This window comes from Sapajus apella, unplaced genomic scaffold (assembly GCF_009761245.1).
Source record: "Sapajus apella isolate SASKATOON/1434 unplaced genomic scaffold, GSC_monkey_1.0 scaffold3, whole genome shotgun sequence".
NCBI classification, from domain to species: domain Eukaryota; kingdom Metazoa; phylum Chordata; class Mammalia; order Primates; family Cebidae; genus Sapajus; species Sapajus apella.
This window is the reverse complement of record NW_022436943.1, coordinates 26752707-26773659: the sequence shown is the minus strand read 5'-3', so window position 1 is coordinate 26773659 and position 20953 is coordinate 26752707. Positions and strand designations below refer to the sequence as shown.

Sequence of the window (20953 nt, the reverse complement as noted above, 5' to 3'; positions counted from 1 at the left end):
ATCCTTAAGATACTTTTTTTGGGGGCAGATGTTTATTTTCTTTTTGAAATAAAAAACTTTTAGACCTGGGGGGTGCATGTGAAGTTTTACTGCAAGTAAACTCATGCACAGGGCTTTTTGTACAGATTATTTCATCACCCAGGTATTAAGCACTTTTTTCTGTTCTTAAAATTTATCTTTTTAAAAAATGTATAATTTACAATGCCTTCTGTAATATCTCCTGAAGGACCTGCCTTAGGCTGTTTTAGTTAAAAAAAAAAAAAAAAAAAAAAAAAAGAAGTAGTACATTCTAAAATAACCAAAGAAAGTGCAGTAAATACTTTAGGAACCAGTAACCTAGTTTTTTAAATCATTATCAAATTTTTATATGATTGGCAGTATGGTAGGTTTGTTTATGCCAGCAGTGCCACAAACACGTGGATAATGTGTTGCAGTATGATTTAACGACAGTTACAATGTAACTAGGCAGTAGGAACTTTTCAGCTCCATTATAATCTTAAACCACAGTCGTATATCCGGTCCATCACTGACTATAATTTTTTTTATGCAGCACATGACTGTACTAGATTTTTAAGGTAAAACTAATGGATTTTCTAGGGGCTAAATGTAGGATATCAAATAGATGAAGCAAGAGGGTGAAAGGTTTTGGAAAAATGAAGTTGTCATTTATTGAGTTGAAGACTGTAGAGGTGAAGAAGATTCAATGAGAGTTTGGTTTTAGACGTGAAGTTTAAGACGTCTCTTCTGATAGAAGAAGTGAGTATGAAGAAATTCTGATATGTCTCTACTGATGGAAGTGAAGGTGAAGGTTTAGGAATTTGGTTTTAGACTGGTGAAGATATCTGACAAATTCCTGAACCAAGAGGAGAGGTGGTTAGTAGAAAGGTAGATGTGTAAGTCTGACCAAGAGAGAAAGGATCAAGCTGGAGAAATTTACTTCGGAGTTGTATTTTAGAGGAATTATATTGAACGAGATTACGGAGGTTGTGAGGAGGAAAGGTCCAAGGACTGAGCCATGAGAACAGTCCTAGCATTTAAATTTCAGGGTGATAAAGAGTAACCAGTGTAGGAGATCGAGAAGGAACATCTACAGGGTTGGAGGAAAGCTAGAATGAGTTGTGTCCTGGACGCTAAATGAAGAGCATGTGTCAAGCAGGATGCAGGAATCAACTGTGTCAAATGATGCAGTAGGTCAGTGAAGTGAATACTGAATATTGACTTGGATTTGGCTCCATCTAGGTCGTTGTTGATGAAAGCATCATTAGAATGAGCTTAGGAGAAAATGAGAAGTGAGAAACTGAAGATAAATACAACTTTTTGGAGCAGTTTTTCCATAAAGAATGGAAATGCAACTTAATATGGGAGCATATTCACCCTCCATTAGGTTGGAGGTGAGAAGTACTTTTTAGAACTGCATCTAAAATAGACTGAATCCGGGTGCTTATGAGCACTATCTGTAAGCTTTTATTTAGAGACCTAGACTCATTCTTAGTTTAGCTTTGCTTATAACCTGCTACACTAGTGGTTTCAAATTATAAGGAGGTGATGATACAGAGGTAGTGGTGGTCTGAACTTGATGCCTAGAAATAGCGTTCATATCATTTTAGAATTCTTGATTGGTTACCAGCATTGAAAAAATCACAGGATTTATATATAAAATCCAGATTTTCAGTTGCTCTCAAAAAATTAGATCTGGTGTAATTGGGCCTCGTAATCTACATCTCAAAAACATTAGTCTGGTCTTTCTAATTCATTGCGGTCCTTACTACTTAGAGTTTGTTGCTCCAAGTCCTAGTGATGTCATTTAATATACAGCTTCCGTTATCTTTTTTACACACAGTTTTCCTCCCTCATTTATATTACATCAAGTGTTGGCATTTGATTCTGTGATCTCTTTGTCAGCATCTGACAGGTAGAGTCATCGTCCTGCAGGTAGGGATAAGGTGTGACATCATTAGTCTTTGCACCTCAGTGACTAGGACCTACCACACAGTAGACCCACAAGAAATTTTTTAGTGAATTCAGACTGTGGCAATTCCTCAAGGATCTAGCACTAGAAATACCATTTGACCCAGCAATCCCATTACTGGGTATATACCCAAAGGATTATAAAACATTCTATTATAAGGACAATGGACATGTATTTATTGTGGCATTCTTCACAATAGCAAAGACTTGGAACCAACCCAAGTGTCCATCAGTGATAGACTGGATAAAGAAGATATGACACAGATAAACCATGGAATACTATACAGCCATAAAAAAAAGATGAACCCATGTCCTTTGCAGGGACATGGATGAAGCTGGAAACCATCATTCTCAGCAAACTGACACAAGAACAGAAAACCAGACACTGCATGTTCTCACTCATAAGTGGGTGTTGAACAATGAGAACACATGGACACAGGGAGGGGAACATCACACATTAGGGCCTGTAGGAGGGTTGGGGGTCTAAGGGAGGGATAGCAGAGGGTTGGGCGATTGGGGAGGGATAGCATTAGGAGAAATACTTAAGGTAGGTGACCTGAGGGGATGGATGCAGCAAACCACTATGGCATATGTATACCTATGTGATAAACCTGCATGATCTGCACATGTACCCCAGAACTTAAAGTATAATTAAAAAAAATAATAATAAGTGACAAATATAACATACAGTGATGCAGAGTGAACTTTTCTGCTTGTAACACAACTAAATACTAATATCCTCAGTGTGAGAGCCCATCTACTACAGTCTGACAGTTTGGAGATGAGAGTTTCATGTGGAGTAGCTGTTTCTAACTAAATAACTAGCTATTGCTTGAAACTCTAGTGTACATTACATCAGTGTACACCAAAATATCTTGATTTTACTTGCCTTTTGGAAGTACTCTGCTCTTTGTTCTTCAGGGAGACTTTGACATTTTCTCTCAACATATTATGTATAAATTTCCTTGTGTTTTGGCAAGTTTAGAATTAAGCTCCTCGTGTACTGGAGCTTGCTATTGATGAGGTTCCTTCAGAGCCATCATTAGTTTCACAATCAAAGTGGCCTATTTCACATGTGGTTGGTACTGAAAATAGTTGTTTAGGTGTGTTTTCTTGTGTGGACACCTCCTCCACCCACTCTGAAGTTGGGGAGAGGGGAGAGTTTATTTTGACAGTTTTCCAGAAGGTGGCAGGTTGTTCAAATGCAGTTTTTTTTCCCTTTATATTCCCACATGCCCTTTTCTCGCCTGCTTTTTTCTAGTTACAGTTAAAATGAACAACTTTGTTTTATAAAACTAAAGCTTTATATTCAATTCATTAAATACTCCATAACTATAGTTTTTCCATTCTGAAAGAATGAACTTCTTGGTATGTTCATGCTCTTTGTCAGATAGTTAATGATCTGTTATATAAATACTTATCAATACCACCGTGTCTTTGGTAATTAAATTACACCTGTCATGATTTCTGCAGACTTGAAGGTTTTGGTTTTAATATAACTTTTAAAAGCATAAGAGGTATGTGGGTGGCTCACGCCTGTAATCCCAGCACTTTGGGACGCTGAGGTGGGGGCATCACTTGAGCCCAGGAGTTTGAGACCAGCCTGGGCAACATGGCAAGACTCTACAAAAAGTCAGTTTGCTGTGGTGGTGCATGCCACTGGTCTCAGCTACATGGGAGGCTGAGGTGGGAGGATTGCTTGAACCCAGGAGGTCAGTGCTGTAGTGAGCTATGTTCACATCACTGCACTGCAACCTGGACAACAGAGTGAGCCTCTGTCTCACACACACACAAAAGCCTAAGAAGGTGAGAGTAAGCCCGAAATAAAATTTATATCCTTTGCTTAATTGGCTATCATTATTAATAGGCTTCTAATTAGACAGTTATATAACATGAAAAAAAAAAAAACAAAACAAAACCAGGGATTGACAAACTCTGGCTCGAAGGCCAAATCCAACTACTCATAATCATTTATGCATTGTATGTGGCTGCTTTCCTGTTTCAGTGGCAGAGTTGAGTTAGTTGAGAAAGCTAGAAATATTGTCCTTAACAGAAAGTTTACCCTCCGATCTCTATTCCTGTTGATTGTATGTTCTGCATAAGCCTACCCTTACGTTCTGTTTCTTTTGGTAGGCCACCTGAAATTATCTCTACTTATTTGCAAATCTGATTATATGTTATTGTGTTGGCTGTGAGAAATTTTTAATATATGTAATGTGCTACTCAAATTAATTGAGGTTTTTTCCCCCTAATTTATCTGAGCACAGAAACAAACTTTAATGCAACACATTCTGCGCTGTGACTATGAGGCCTGTCGACAATATCTAATGAATCTTGAGCAAGCGGTTGTTTTAGAGCAGAATCTACAGATGCTACAGACGTTCATCAGCCACAGATGTGATGGAAATCGAAATATTTTGCATGCTTGTGTATCAGTTTGCTTTCCAACCAGCAATAAAGAAACTAAAGAAGAAGAGGGTGAGATTAAGAACTGTAGCAAGGCCTTTGAAAGGAGTTTTTAGACAATTTTGAAAATGTAATAATTGTTAAAGAAAAGCAAATCACTGTAAATAATTTGTTTGTACTTTTTTTTTTTTTTTACTTTCTCAGACAGTAAAGATGAATATGTAACAAGTAAAATTTTTCATCAGTGTGTTTTCATTGTCTTTAATACTATTCTCTATGATATATATGAATTGGATTTGTAATGCTAAATGAACTTCACTTATTTTGTAATTGCAGATGACTTTTACTACACGGGAATTATTTAGCAAGTTACGTTGAGGCAACTTTTATCTAAATTTTCAGAATGTAGATGAGAAAAATCACTTAATGAGGTGTTACATGTTTTTGGAAAGTAAACAAGCTTTTTTGCCATGAAGTTTTTAATTGGCTAAATGAAGGGAGAAATTGAAAACAAAGTGTAAATATGTAATTGATAATGTTTTTCTTATTGTGAATTTGCTGATGATATTCTGGTAGCTACATTTTTGAATAGTGCTTTGCAGGTTTCTGACCTTTATGTCGTTATCATTAAATCAGTAAGGATTATATACATAGTATATAAAACTAAGACTGAAATACTGGTAAGTAGGTCTTTTTCTATTTTAATAGTTAAAGCTAAATTTCGGTCTTTTTCTATTTTAATAGTTAAAGCTAAATTTCAGTCTTTTTATTAATGATCTTTGGAGATTGAAAAGTAAGGCAGAATAAGGAAATAAATCACATATGAAAGGTCATATAGTTCAATCTGTCTTAAGTGTTTGTTGCTGTAAGGAGGAAAAATTGAACACTTGGTTATCTAGTATGTGAATTAGAGTACTAAATATATAGAGATTAATGTTTAGTGGACTGTAAATACTCAGCGTATTAGTTTTGAAACTTAAATTGATCTTAATTTTTTCTCTTATTTTTCAGAAGCGGAGCGTTCTGAAAGAAATACATTTGCAGAAAGGCTTTCTGCTGTTGAGGCCATTGCAAATGCAATATCAGTCGTTTCAAGTAATGGCCCAGGTAATCGGGCTGGATCATCAAGTAGCCGAAGGTAATGTGATTTTTACCAGGAAACTTTAATTGGAGGAAAAAACCAAGTACAGAAAGCAGTGTATCTCTTACCTGTCATATACATGGATTGGTGGGTCCTTTTTTATTTCATTTTTGTTCCTCCCAATAACACCCTGGGAAAAACAATCTGATAACAAATTAGAGTTTAAGTGTAGAGCTGGAACACTTAAAAAATTTGAGATAATTTAGACAAGTAGTTTAAATTTATTTCTTTCAGTTTGTTCTAAATTCATTATTCTTGCTTCCTAGGAAGTTATTTTCTTTAGTTGGAGAACAAGTAGGATAATAATTGAAGGAACCTTAATCTTTTGTTTCAGACTGCTTATTTAGGTCAGTTTCTCAGACATCTTAATGATCTGGGAAAAAAATGAAAGGCTGATGTGTATTATGGATGTTTGGTGTTTAAATTTTCAGGCTGAGTTTTGGGATGGACAAACTTTTATAACACATTAAAAATTGTTAGCTATTTGACTAGATAATGAATATGAAGAATTCAGGATATAGTTTTCTTTCTGTAGGAAAAAGCACATTTATTGTCTGACAGGATCATTAATGGAAGCACTGCTCAGTATGTGCTAATGTGGTAGGTTGTAAAGTCTATTTAAAATGAAGATTCTCCTTGCCTATTTTCTGTTCCATAGTTATCTATTCCTTTAAAAATGTGTTTTCTTAAATTGGCAACAGGAAGGCTACCAAGTTGATTGATCCAAGTTGATACTTTCCCAGGTTCAAAAACATCCTGAAGTGAGATTTATCAAAAAGTATTCATGGGTGACCAAATTATAATTTAAAACAGTGCAAAAACGTTATGTAGACTAAACAAAATGGAAATTACCACCAGTTTATTTATTCAGGACTATAGGCAGACAAAGTGTTTGCTCTAAAGTGGAAAACAACTTAAATTCTTCATGAAGAAATTAGTGTCTGAATTATTTCAGGTATTTCATTTCCTCAGGGAAATTACAGGTGCAAATCAAGTTGGACTCTGATATGGTTGGTCCAATGCCAGTGCTGCCATCTTTTTTTCATGTCAGGATTATTTTGAAGGCAAAGACTAAAAGGAGCTTCAAGAGTGGGTGATGTGTTGCTCACAGAAATAATTTGCAGAGTAAGCTCCTTTGAGGAATTTGCCGAAGATTTCACTGCAGTGCTCTTAACCAGTTCAAACTCAGGGCTTCCGGTTGGACAGATGAAAGCACAGGAGTCTTATTATCCACGCCGGGCAGTAGGAAGTCCACAGACTGCTTCATTGAAGTGAAACCCTCCTCTAGCCTCCAATGGATTTTCTAGGCGATGCCCCTTGATGAGTATGCAGGCTGGGATTCATGAGCTGTAAGCTCAAAACTGATGCAATTTCAATATTGAATGGAATACTGTTAAATGCCTTCAGATGATGATTTGACTCAGAAGTTTTATTATGTGACTCAATAGTTCCTGAGTACAAAGGGCAGATTTAGTGGAAAGCTTGATTGATGCATCTGATTGCAGGTGTATGTACTCTAGAGATTGTTAATCTGGAAGACACATGACCTTCGCTTTTTTGTCACAGTGTTATGTTTGAACATGACTGGATTCTAAGGCTTCTGTAGCATGGATATAACGTGCTTACAAAGAGGAAATTACATCATCCTTGAATTCTTCCATATTGTCAGAAAATACGATGACTCCAGGCAAGCCTATACGAAGAAATGTCAAAACTCTGAATCTTAGCAGCCAAGGTGGTATCTCCTCAGTATTGTCCTCAGCCACTGAGGATACAGGTGAATCTTCATGAATTGTGTACAACATCTTGAAGAATAATTTTCTTTTTTTGTTTTTTGTTTTTTGTTTTTTAAGAATCTATATGAGGAGCTGGGCATTGTACTTAAAAATGTTCCCAAGACCTAATGAAGAAAAGAGGTTAAGGACAATTTTAAAAATGACAAGGAATGGCCCCCTCATTTAATATTGAATTGACTACATCACAACAACAAAGTTGGGAGTTTGCAAGTTCAAGATGAGACTGTGGTCTCAATTTATCTTCATTTATTCTTAATCTGCTTTAAGCTAGAAGTTGGAGAATAGCCCATATATGTTTTTTGTTTGGCCTGCGCAATGTTAAAATATTTTTCCTTTTAATTTGAATGCCTTTAGATAAGCATGTGTGCTTCCAGCTTGTCACTACCCCCATTTCTTACACCTGACTGCCCTTAATTATTTTACCTTTCTGACCCATTAGCCATTGAGTTTGTGACTCTGGTGTAAGCATTCTTGATAAGGCCAAAACATGCATTTATTTTCGGGTTATTTGCAGTGTCTCCCAATTATTGCTGATTTTTTTTTTTTTTTTTGTACTTTGAGTGAGACACATTAGGATACCAGGAGTATGTTGAGCTTAATTAAAATTGTATAGGAGCATCACAGTGTGAACAGTCACCATGGTGTGTACTGTTACTGGTAAGGAGTCTTCCATTTCCTCTGGGTGATGTCTTTGGACAGGGAAGTGACCTGGACTGAAACAATCACTGTGCCATGCTCCCTCCACATTATAAAAACTCTTAAACTCACGTTTCTAAATTGGAAAATAGAAGACATTGATACTATAAAAGAATTAACTGTAGTTATTTTTTAATAGTGAATACTATAATGGCAAACATATTATTTGAGACAGAAACATTTACATTGCAGAATCTTCTAGAGTGTTTTTATTCTAAAAAGTACATCAATAATAAGCCTTATAAAGTAGATAAGTTCCTGAACATAGTCTCTAAAAGTAGTTTTTGTGAATGCTTTTAAAAAAAGTTCCTTATAAAATTAAAAATGTATTGATATGGAAAAACACATTTATCCTCAGTTAAATAATAATTGCAATTAGAGATTTAAACATTAATAAAATCTTTGAAATTATTTATAGATGTATTACACTTATCTAGTAAGGTATTAGGTCTTTCACATCAGAATGTCATGTCTTTGAGATTCATTCTGCACGGGAGAATGAAGTCCCTTTGTGTTGTCTGGCCCTCAAAATGAAGTTTTTATCGATTTACAAGCGCTAAAATTGTGGCTGAATGAAGGGATTTGCCTTTTGTGCTCTCTCTTAAATCATTGTTAGTTCTAAATGTATTAATTTTTTAGCTGTTGTAAGGTTTTATTCAAAGGTAAAGTATAGATTTTAATACAGGTAGTTACCAGTTCCCCGAACAAGTTCTGTGTTTGTGATTATTTCTTTTTCTTTTTAATGATGTGTATACCTATGTAGTATTTTTTTTTTTTATAGCAGGAGGAAAAAAACATGCCCACACATTAATCTAACAACACATTTTATAAACTCTAGTTTCATTCATTAATTTCTTTGGGATGCAAGTTGTACTGTTAAAACATTCTTTTTTTTTTTTGTATAAAAATTTAAATTGGTCTTTGTTTTAAAACTACTCATTGTGTGGATATTAGTTCAGTTGCTTTTGAGATTATAAAAGGGATTTAGCGTTGAACAATACTGGTTTTGTGCTAACCAGTATGATTGCTGATGTCTACTATAAAACTTAATTCTTAACTGATTACAAACGGGGGATAGAAACTTTTTTGTTTTAATGTTTAGCTGTTCTTTTATCTGAACTGTATGAAAGATTATTTCTAATCTTACTTCACCGCAGCTTTCGTTCCCTTTGCTTAAGTTTGTGTGGGAGCTTAATATAGTGATTTTAGTGCTGAACGGTGTACTAGGAGCCCCCAGTTTTATTTCTATCCCTCACTGACTTATTCTGTGATTCCAGAATTGGCATTTGTACTTCACATCCCTTGCCTGGAGTGCTTGCTTGTAGGACATACTTTCATCTTCTCAGATGAGAAGTTACACCATTTCATTGTGTGTAGATGTGGTAGTGAGCTCTGATTTTGTTCATGTTCTTTTAGTTTGAGATTACGGGAAATGATGAGACGTTCGTTGAGAGCAGCTGGTTTGGGTAGACATGAAGCTGGAGCTTCATCCAGTGACCACCAGGATCCAGTTTCACCCCCCATAGCTCCCCCTAGTTGGGTTCCTGACCCTCCTGCGATGGATCCTGGTAAGATCTATTATTTGATTTCATTTAGTGTTTAACAAAAAGAGCAGGTCATGAAATAATTTTAACATTTTAAAGGGATATTTAGAAATTTGAAATATTTGAAAGTATAGTACAATGAATATTATAACTAGTTATAAAATTAGATTTAAGGTATTTGTATTTATTCCAGAACTCTTGTCAGGTATTTCACTTTTAATGAAATATTTATTTCTGTACCAGTAAGAAGCTCAGTTATTCCTTTATTAGTAATATATCAAGATAAGTCAATAGATTTGCCTTATGTATTCCTTCTCCTATAGTTTGGAAAAGAAGTTTCCACTTAAACTCTATCCAATTTGACCTTTGGCTTGCAGAGAAAAGCCTTAAGGCCAGTTAAGAGAGCATGTTAGGAATATGTTGCCTATAATGATATACATCCTACTGTTCTGTTTACTGAAAGATGGTGACATTGATTTTATCCTGGCCCCCGCTGTGGGATCTCTTACCACAGCAGCGACCGGTACTGGTCAAGGACCAAGCACCTCCACAATTCCAGGTAAGAATCTGTACTCTTTGTCTGCCTAGTCACCTGGAAGAAAAAAGGACACACTTTGGATGTAGGGTTCTGCAGATCCTTTTCTTTGCTTGAGAAACATCTAATTCTCTGAATTACCTTCTGTATGTCAGTTCAAATATGTGGTGTCTATGTATATATATTCAGAAATCAGATGAGATTTGTAAAATGTTGTTCATAGGTTTAAATTCTTCGTGATGAAGTTAATCTATTACTGATGCTAGAATATTGTTTTGGTAGCTTATATGCCTGATACATTATTCCAGAATATTCTTTAAAAAAATTCTAACTGCTCTTTGCACTACAATAGGCAGTGTGCCCCATTGTCTATGTGCTCATGTGCCCCATAGGCAGAGTAACCCAGAATATTCTTTTACTTTGTCTTTTTCATTCTTGTTTTGTACCAAATGGGTATGCTTAATTACAGGTCCTTCCACAGAGCCATCTGTAGTAGAATCCAAGGATCGAAAGGCGAATGCTCATTTTATATTAAAATTGTTATGTGATAGTGTGGTCCTCCAGCCCTATCTACGAGAACTTCTTTCTGCCAAGTAAGAGGATTTGATATGTTTTTCATATGAAGATTTAGCTTAGCTTAGCTTTTACTGTTAAAGTTTATCTTCTTATACTGTAGGGACAACAGTTAAGTAAATTTAAAGTGATTTATCAGAATCCAACATGATATTCCCTCTACTACTAAGCTCTGTTCAGTGAAAGAGGCTGTTGCAACATCATGTAGTGTACATTAAATGAGTATAAACTGGCTTTTATGTTAGCTTGATCGAGGGTGTATGTTTATATGTTAAAGACTAAAAATTTAGTTTTTCGTTTTATCATGAACATTTGTAATCAGGAAGGAAAATAGTAATTAATATTTTTACATATAATTTTTCTTATTTTAGGGATGCAAGAGGGATGACCCCATTTATGTCAGCTGTAAGTGGCCGAGCTTATCCTGCTGCAATTACCATCTTAGAAACTGCTCAGAAAATTGCAAAAGGTAATTACGGACCCTAATGAGTTGCGTATTTTTCAACTTCTGTACACATATTATCATAATTATTCCGACTGAATTTCTGTATATGTAAATGATACAGTTGACTGGAAAAGATCAAGATTTGTGTGTATGAAATTCGTGTGTTTATACTTTTTTCAAATGTACTATGTCTTCTAACTTTCCATAAAAAATAGCTAATATAAATTTATTGATTTAAAAATAAATCTTCCATAATGAACAGTGTAAAATCTTTGGAAAATAAAGGTGGATTACTGATAGAACTTCTTGGTACTTAAGTGGTGTTAACTAATACCATTTTATAGAATAATAGGGAGATGTCTTGTTGTTACTTATGACTTAGAATTCCTGCTAAATAGAAAGCATTAAGGATTGTTAGTTCTTACCATCCAGCCTTTGAAAGGTTAAGGTAGTTATCTTTTAAAAACACTGATAGTTTATGATATGATCTGTGATTTGCTAAATAGAGCCAGGACTTGAATCTTAACTGCCTGAAACAGAGCTAAGGATTCAGGTGGCTGATGTATAGTGTGTTTGTATTGTCGTCATATGCGGGTATGATATAATTATGCTTTACTTGATATTGTTTCAGAATTGGTTAGATTTATTTGCATGCTGTCTCTGTATATCACTTTTTAAAACTATATATAATTTCTGGTTTTATATATATTCTGTATACACTTAAAGCCTTTCCATTTGAAGATAATGGATGGCTAATTAAGTCCTTTCCTGAGAGATGAACTGCTATGTTCTTACTTTTTTAGCTGAAGTATCCTCAAGTGAAAAAGAGGAAGATGTATTCATGGGAATGGTTTGCCCATCAGGTACCAACCCTGATGACTCTCCTTTATATGTCTTATGTTGTAATGACACTTGCAGTTTTACATGGACTGGAGCAGAGCATATTAACCAGGTAAGTTATTTTTACATTTTCCTGTATTAATTATATCTTTGTGTCTTTTTTCCCTATGACTATCACTAGACTTTCAGTTTTCAGCTTTGGAATTGTTAGGTCTGATATAAAGAAAGTTGATTTAATTCCTAAGTAAATGAGGCAAAAGAGCTGATTGCTCAGTTAAATATGGCATATCATGAAAATTTTCACTGGGTAGTATCTGACCCACAAATCTTGATTATAGATATTATAACTATAAAGTCTTTTTGGGGATGATATATTTTTTCTGTTTGCATACAGTTATAAACTGTGTATTTGTTGTAGTTCTTCATAATACCTAGTTTTCCAAAGCACATAATTTTGTTTGTTGAGATTGAATTGTTTCAGAAAATATCAGAAATAATTATGATGATGAGATATATGCACACTTTTAATTATTCCATTAAAAGTACACTCTTAATTTTAGGATATTTTTGAGTGTCGAACTTGTGGCTTGCTGGAATCACTTTGTTGTTGTACAGAATGTGCAAGGGTTTGTCATAAAGGTCATGATTGCAAGTGAGTACCATTCTAGTTTTCTTCAGTTTAATACTATAAACTGTTTAGATTTATATTGCTGTATGGAAGTCTATACTAAGCTATGTTTTAATTCAGAAAGCATGAGATTACATTTCCCTTGTTTAAGTCAGTTTATGTATATGTGATTTTTGATTTCAAGTATACTTTGAAATGTTTGATTTCTTTTCTAGTTCTAATGTAACCCTCCTTAAATAAAAGTAAGTGATTATACATTGTAACTAGGTTCAGATTAGTCTTTTGAGAAATGGATCTACAGAATGTTCCTGAGTTTATTATGCAGCGAATTCTCAGGCCCCCTTTAATAGGGTATACTAGAAGAAAATTGCCATAGGCCTTGAGGGAGTAAGGGTGAATGTTGAACTGTGTCTTACTTACACTAAATGCAACAACCTTTCATTCAGCAACAGTTGCCACAGCTAGTTCTGTTGGTTTTCACAAACCTAAGAAGCAAGGAAATACCCTAGCACTAACATCTGGGGTGTTTTAGGATTATGGATAGGGACATAGTATAAAGGGCTACAAATGTTATGATTAATAGAGAATTGGACTGTAAAAACCATCTACCATGCCATTAAGTAATTGTATAGGACAAGTGAAAAATGTTAATGGATATTGCATTGTTTATAATTTTTGTTAAGAGAATTCTGGTTGCTATTTTTGTCTTCCTTATTTTAAGCATCTAAAAGTATAATAATCTGTTTATTGATTTTTTTGCCAAGTGTACTAGATGCCAGGGTGGTCATGAATAGTCCTGACAGTGTTCACAGTCCTGTGAGAGACCACAAGCAAGAGCAAGAAATATCTGCCAGTAGGGTTACAGGACTCATTAGATGCATACAGGAGGAACACTTGAGCTGCATTTGAGTTCATGAAGAGATTCCAAAAGTGACTATACCTGAGTCTTAGAGTACCTCTTTTCATAAGAATGAGAAGTTGCTTTATGGACACCATTACTACTGAGTGATCCTTTTTGTTATATAAGCTTTTACAGTTATACTTTGCATTTAGAAATTAACAAGGGCTGTCTCTAGTTTCAGTGATTTATGCCTTCATAATGTCAACATAAACCATTGTATATTTTAAAAATTCAGTTTTTGTCCTTGTGTATGAATTCTCTGTAGACTCAAACGGACGTCTCCAACAGCCTACTGTGATTGTTGGGAGAAATGTAAATGTAAAACTCTTATTGCTGGACAGAAATCTGCTCGTCTTGATCTACTTTATCGCCTGCTCACTGCTACTAATCTGGTCACTCTGCCAAACAGCAGGCAAGTAGGATTTTTAGGACAATTTACAGTAAGTTAAAAAAGCGCAGCACACCGGAGTAGCTTTTCAGCCTCCCTCCTCACAGCAGTGTTCTATTTTGCAGGGGAGAACACCTCTTACTATTCTTAGTACAGACAGTCGCAAGGCAGACAGTGGAGCATTGCCAGTACAGGCCACCTCGCATCAGGGAAGATCGTAACCGAAAAACAGCCAGTCCTGAAGGTGAGTAAGTTAGACATTTATGACACATGTGGTAAGCAATGTTTCATTTTTGTTTTGCTCACTTATTTCTTTTTCATTTTAGATTCAGATATGCCTGATCATGATTTAGAGCCTCCAAGATTTGCCCAGCTTGCATTGGAACGTGTTCTACAGGACTGGAATGCCTTGAAATCTATGATTATGTTTGGGTCACAGGAGAATAAAGACCCGTATGTATTCATTAAAACCTTCTTAGATATATGTATTTCCCGTGTTAGTGTAGACTTTTTACAGTTCATTCTGTCTTTCCTTCCTCCTCAAGTCTTAGTGCCAGCAGTAGAATAGGCCATCTTTTGCCAGAAGAGCAAGTATACCTCAATCAGCAAAGTGGCACAATTCGGCTGGACTGTTTCACTCATTGCCTTATAGTTAAGTGTACAGCAGATATTTTGGTAAGTTCTTTGAATGTGTATTAGAAGTACATGAAAAGTATGTTTTTCAAGTACTCTTCTTTGCTGTGAAAGTAGAAAAGAATTTAAAGCTTCAGTTCCAGTGTTAATGAAGTTATGGTAATAACACACTCAGATAGGAATGGGGTGGCATTGCATTTCTTCCTCTGTGGAAAACAAATTGGCAATGTCAAATGCCATAAAACTATCAGTGCCTTCAGAACCTGTCATAAAGAAATAATTTACAATATGAGAAAAATAAACGCATGTCACAGAATAATGTAAAATTTAAAAACAAATACCTTATCAGCTCAGCAATAGTGTACCCTTGAATCAAATTATTAGCATGACCACTTACTAGAATATGATGCAGCAATTTAAAAATAAAGCTTATTGTAAGTAACATTTAAAAAAACCAAACTCTGAAAATTGGGTGTTCTCTGTAATTAATATTTATACAAGAAACTGTGCACAGAAAAGAGACTAGAAAGTAATGGTTCTGTGAGGGAGATGTGATTATGAATTTATTCACATAAATATTTGAATCTGCTTTACTGTTTTGGAAAGTGCCCTAGAGTGAGTTAAATATATTCTGATTTGATGTAGTTGGTATTGTTCATCTAAATATTAGTTGATATATATATGGGACTATGGGACAAAAAATAAGAAATCATACATTTAGGACTCACTGTATTGGTAGGTATATTTCGTAAATTGACCTTATAAATGTTTTGGTTAAATTTGTTTTGAGATTTTAATTTGAAATGTTAATACTGAAAAAGTGTTAGCATTTATAACTTTATGAATTTCTGAACATCTTATGAAATATCTTAACATTAATAGAGTGATTATAATTTTTAAAGCTTTTAGATACTCTACTAGGTACACTAGTGAAAGAACTCCAAAACAAATATACACCTGGACGTAGAGAAGAAGCTATTGCTGTGACAATGAGGTTTCTACGTTCAGTGGCAAGAGTTTTTGTCATTCTGAGTGTGGAAATGGCTTCATCCAAAAAGAAAAAGTAAGGCATCCTTTTTGATTTTGGCTCGGATACCAATTTTCACACTGTTTTTGTGATAATGATTTATACATATGAAAAGATAGATTGTTAAATTTCTCGTTTTGTTCTAGCAACTTTATTCCACAACCAATTGGAAAATGCAAGCGTGTATTCCAAGCATTGCTACCTTATGCTGTGGAAGAATTGTGCAACGTGGCAGAGTCACTGATTGTTCCTGTCAGAATGGGGATTGCTCGTCCAACTGCACCATTTACTCTGGCTAGTACCAGCATAGATGCCATGCAAGGCAGTGAAGAATTATTTTCAGTGGAACCACTACCACCACGACCATCATCTGATCAGTCTAGCAGGTAAACTGCTACCAGCTAACAGATTCCAGTTAATTCTCTCTCTGGAAATGTCATGTTTGGCTTACTAAAACCTTTGCATAAGCACTCAGGTGGTGTACGTGATCATTTGTGTAATATAAAATAACGAGAAAGCTGGAATTTTAAATATTTTTTCTACAACCGCTGTATTATCAAGGACAGGGCTAAAATAACTCCATGAGGAATGTTTCTGATTATAAGATTATTTATTCTTAAGTCTCATTTATCTTTTCTATTTGTTTGCTAGTTTCCCCAGTTACACTGTAAGCTTGTTGAATCAGAATGTTGAGAAACTAGAACTTTAATATGTATGAAAATGACTTGGGAATCTTATTAAAATATAGATGCCCATTCTGGAGGTCTGGAAGTGGGGACTCCAACTTCATATGTCTTTCAAGTTCTCAGGTGATACCAGTTCTGCTGGTTTAGGGGCCATCCTTATCAGTAGTAATGCTCTAGATCTTTGGCAAATATTTAGTGTAGTTTGTTTTTCAAGTCTGATTTTATTATCATGTGCATGTGTGAATGTTTTAATAAGGACCTTTAGGCTCTAAAGACCCTTTTCTGGAAAACATCTCTGTTAGTAAGGATGGCCTGCTTTAGTATTTGGGGTAGTTCCTAACTTGTCATCTCTGGGTTTGATCTGGGTTGGTGTTGAATATCTGCTCTCATCATTCTCCTCTAGGCCAGTATACGCGTCCCGACTTTTGCTTTAATGTCAGGTGTCCCTTTAATCTACATCCAGTTTTGTCTGACAGAGCTCTTCCATAGTATCCTTGATACTGATATACCTCTAGGACTTGTTGAAAACTGTTATAAATCAAGCTGTATATCCTCAGATTTGTCAAATCCTATCCCATTATTAAATGCTTCTGCTAGTGAGATCTGCTTGGATATATCATGTTCCTAATCTTGATACCCTGTGAGGAACTCATCAATTACTTAAGTGGTATTACTTTGTGAATTCTTAGTATTCCTCCCTTGATCTTGTTTTAGAACATAAAAAATTGATGGCTATTGAACAGATTTTGGGATCATCTCATTTCTAAACACTGTCCATGAAACTGTTCCTACTAAGTTTCAATATTTTGTGTCATCTTGTTCTTAGCCTCTTTATTAAAGTGTTATATACTCGTAAACTCTCTTTATTCCACTCCCTTTGCTTGATTCTTGAGGCAGCTTCCTAAATCTTCAAGAAGGAGATCTCATGTGATAATTAAGAATTAGTGCTGTTTTCTTCAACTGTTAAAAGTTCTTTATTAAGGAACATCTACATATGCTATACATTGTATGTATTCTTACCCATAAAGGGTGTGTTTTGACTGGTGTTTCAAGGATGTCTTAAGTTTAAAAACACAGACTTGCCGGGCGCGGTGGCTCAAGCCTGTAATCCCAGCACTTTGGGAGGCCGAGGCGGGTGGATCACGAGGTCAAGAGATCGAGACCATCCTGGTCAACACAGTGAAACCCCGTCTCTACTAAAACTACAAAAAATTAGCTGGGCATGGTGGTGCGTGCCTGTAATCCCAGCTACTCAGGAGGCTGAGGCAGGAGAATTGCCTGAACCCAGGAGGCGGAGGTTGCGGTGAGCCGAGATCGCGCCATTGCACTCCAGCCTGGGTAACATGAGTGAAACTCCGTCTCAAAAAAAAAAACAAAAAAAAACACAGACTTGACCATTTTCTGGGATTTCACTTGTGTTGGATAATAGATGGTATATTTCATCCCATCGAGAGTGAAGTCTTATAGTAGTTCTGCTTTTTCTGTTGCTTCTTTCCACCTCTTGAAAATGTTCTTGTTAATTCTTAGTAAATAATGTGTTTCTACTTTACTTCCATCTCTCTCATATAACAGTAACTAACAATTACTGAAATTTTATTGTGTACTAGGAACTTTTCTAAGCATTATGGACATATTACCTGTTTTAATTTTCCCAATAAGTTATAGGTAATCACTATCATTCTAGTTTGTAAAATGATGAAACTATGGCTCACAGAAGTTAGGTGACTTCTCCAATGTAACACAGCTAAAGTTTAGATATGGGACTTCAGTCTTGACAGATACTTCCTTTTTTTTTTTTTTCTTCCCCTTCTGTGTGTGTTCTGAATAGTAGATGGCAGAGTAGGGAGGAAGACTGCTTGGTGCTTGCTGATAGCGTTGAGTCACCACACAGTTAACCGACACTGAAACCAACTTTACAGTGTAGACTGCAGTCCTGAACTCTCTAGAATGCAGACTTGTAGTTAGAAGTTTTGAAAAAGAGACCTTTTTTCTTTCTGCATCCATTCATGGCTGAGATAAGGAAGTCTCTTGAGGTATGATTTTCTGTTTCACTCCCTAATGGTGTTGTGCTTTTAAGATTTATGTTTAGCTTTATATATGTGAGGGAGACAGAAGAGGAGATTCCTGTGATGACTTCCTATCCTTTGCTTAGCCTCCAGACTCTTATGTGAAGTCTGTGGTTCTTTGAAGCTCTTGTAGCCCAAGAGACATCAGCAGGTGCCTTTGGGATAAGTGGTGTCAAGCTTTATACAGTATAATTGTTTCTCTTTATCACCAGCATAGCTGTACTTTTTTTTTTTTTTTTCCTTTTTTAGTATCTAGCATATGTAGATGTTCCTTAACAAGAGGCATTTCTCTGTACAATTAATCTACCAAATTGCTGGAACTAGAAGTCCCCAAAACTTAGAAGTATAATATCAGGGCCTTTTAGACTAGGTTTTCAGGCCTGTTGTGATTCATTGTGCCAGCAAGTCTGTTGGGAAGAAAGTTGAAGACACACAGCTATTGGGGAGTTACACAGGTTGAGTATACTGCAAAACCTCAAACTTTCTGAGCACCAATATGAGGCTCAGAGGAAATGTTTATTGGATCATTTTGGATTTTGGGATTGAAGATGCTCAGTTGATAAATGTATGTAATGCAGATACTCCAAAAAAAATTAAAAAAAAAAAAAAATCAAAACACTTCTGGTCGCAACCATTTCAGGTAAGGGATGTTCAACTGTAATGTTTTTTATGTATTGGTATTTTTAAATAACTTTTTAAAAATTGTATGTAGAGATTGGGTCTTGCTGTGTTGCCCAGGCTGGTCTTAAATTCCTGTCCTCAAGCAATCCTCCCACCTCAGCCTCCCAAGGCATTGGGATTACAGGCATCAGCCACTATACCCAGCCTGTATTGGTAGTATTCTACATATTAAGTGCATAACTTCTTAAAGTAACCACTTTGAGGGGACTATAGTTTTTTTTGGGTGTTTGTTCCAGGATGTTTGTTTTAAAAAAGAAATGTTCATTTTTTATGGCTTCACACAGTGCTAACTTTTATGTTTTAATATTGAAATCTCTTCAGTGGTTGGAAATACCCTTTTTTATTTCTATAGATTTTCTCTTAGCCCACTCTTGTAATTCATGATCTCTGTTTTACCAGTTACTTATAGCTCTAGTGTTAAACACCATATTGAGACTACTTATCTGTTTGTTTGAAGGCATGGTGTTTCAGTTGACTCTAAGGTATGATTGGCTTCTCATTTCTCATAGCAACTATGGTTAGGAAAGAACCTATCAGTGCAATCACTTAAAGGTCTTTTGACTTCAGCATCTTTTTACCCCCCCATTTCTTAATCTATAAATAATAGATGACATGGTTATTTAGCCACCAATTTCAGATCTCTGGTCTGCACTTTAAGCTGTATTTTCTGGTTCTCCCTTTCCTTTTATAATCCAGTCAACTGTCTTTTCTTGGTTGTTTCTAAGTCAGGTGTTCAGGGAAGTGAAACTTTTGCCACTTTGCCTCTGGTTATGACTCTGTCTTAAAATCATACTTTTGAACTGATGTTTTTCCCCACACACATCAGCAAATAACTGGTTAATAAGCTCATGCAAAGTAGAAGTCATATCAGATCTCTTAAAGGTTAGATCATTTGCATTAAACACTTTCAGTTAGTGTACAAATGGTGCTATCAGAGCCTTTGGAAACTGAGAACTGCTGGTGGAGGAGGAAAAATCTCCCTGTAGAATTTTTCGATGGGATGGACTCATACAAATATGTGCATAAACACGGATTTGAAATGACTTAAAAAGAAAAAGCATATTCTGAGATTTATGTTTTCTGATTTATAGATTAAGTATTGATGGTTTATAAGAATTCCCAGATTTAAAGTCAGGTCCTAGCAAGTGTCTCTCACATGTAATAAATGAGTTAAATAAAAGTATGTGTTGCCTTTCTGAACTGTGGCAGCAGTATACTCACAAGCTCCTGATTGCTTACAGCTCCAGTCAGTCTCAGTCATCCTACATCATCAGGAATCCACAGCAGAGGCGCATCAGCCAGTCACAGCCTGTTCGGGGCAGAGATGAAGAACAGGATGATATTGTTTCAGCAGATGTGGAAGAGGTGGTTTTAATTGTGATAGATTAAAAAAGCTTTTATTTTGTGGGAAAGGAATAGTAGTCAGAAGCTATATTAATAGTAGCTTGAGATTATTATATGCATTTGCATCCAGTTTGTAGATGTTTGTTGTATATTCTTATTTGTGGTTTTACATAATAAAATTATTTTGAGAATTCGTGACTTACTGGATATTAGGAAACTGGACACAAACTTGTCTTTACCTAAGGATTGAGAGTGAAGATACTGTTTGTTAACAGCAAAGATACTCGTTTTGTTTTTGTTTTTGTTTTTTTTTTTAAAACAAGAGTCTTACTCTGTCACCCAGGCTAGAGTGCAGTAGCCTTGATCTTGGCTCACTGCAACCTCAGCCTCTTGGGTCCAAGTGATTGTCCTGCCTCAGCCTCCTGAGTAGCTGGGATTACAGGTGTGCATCACCATGCCTGGCTGATTTTTGTATTTTTAGTAGAGATGGGGTTTCACCATTTGGTCAGGCTGGTCTTGAACTCCTGACCTCAGGTGATTCGCCTGCCTTGGCCTCCAAAGTGCTGGGATTACAGGTGTGAGCCATCATACCCGGCCAAGATACTCTTAATGTTAGAAAAATTTAGTAGTTTTGTGCAATGCATTTGAAAGAGGA

General features: G+C 35.7%; 1 protein-coding gene across 7 annotated transcripts in view; it reads left to right on the top strand.

Moving 5' to 3' along the window:
* UBR5 (ubiquitin protein ligase E3 component n-recognin 5) overlaps window positions 1-20953 on the top strand; it is a 151369-nt gene that overhangs the window by 95551 nt on the left and 34865 nt on the right. For all 7 annotated transcript variants that reach the window (XR_004260795.1, XM_032251304.1, XM_032251303.1 and 4 more), the window contains exons 21-35: window positions 4236-4446; window positions 5386-5512; window positions 9424-9575; window positions 10015-10110; window positions 10556-10679; window positions 11031-11128; window positions 11908-12056; window positions 12505-12596; window positions 13739-13885; window positions 13987-14105; window positions 14188-14314; window positions 14407-14536; window positions 15397-15557; window positions 15668-15907; window positions 20196-20319. Coding sequence is in view for 6 of the 7 variants with exons in the window: in XM_032251304.1 (XP_032107195.1) it covers window positions 4236-4446; window positions 5386-5512; window positions 9424-9575; window positions 10015-10110; window positions 10556-10679; window positions 11031-11128; window positions 11908-12056; window positions 12505-12596; window positions 13739-13885; window positions 13987-14105; window positions 14188-14314; window positions 14407-14536; window positions 15397-15557; window positions 15668-15907; window positions 20196-20319 (2097 nt within the window). In the remaining variant the exon portion in view is untranslated. The remainder of the gene's footprint in view (window positions 1-4235; window positions 4447-5385; window positions 5513-9423; window positions 9576-10014; window positions 10111-10555; window positions 10680-11030; window positions 11129-11907; window positions 12057-12504; window positions 12597-13738; window positions 13886-13986; window positions 14106-14187; window positions 14315-14406; window positions 14537-15396; window positions 15558-15667; window positions 15908-20195; window positions 20320-20953) is intronic.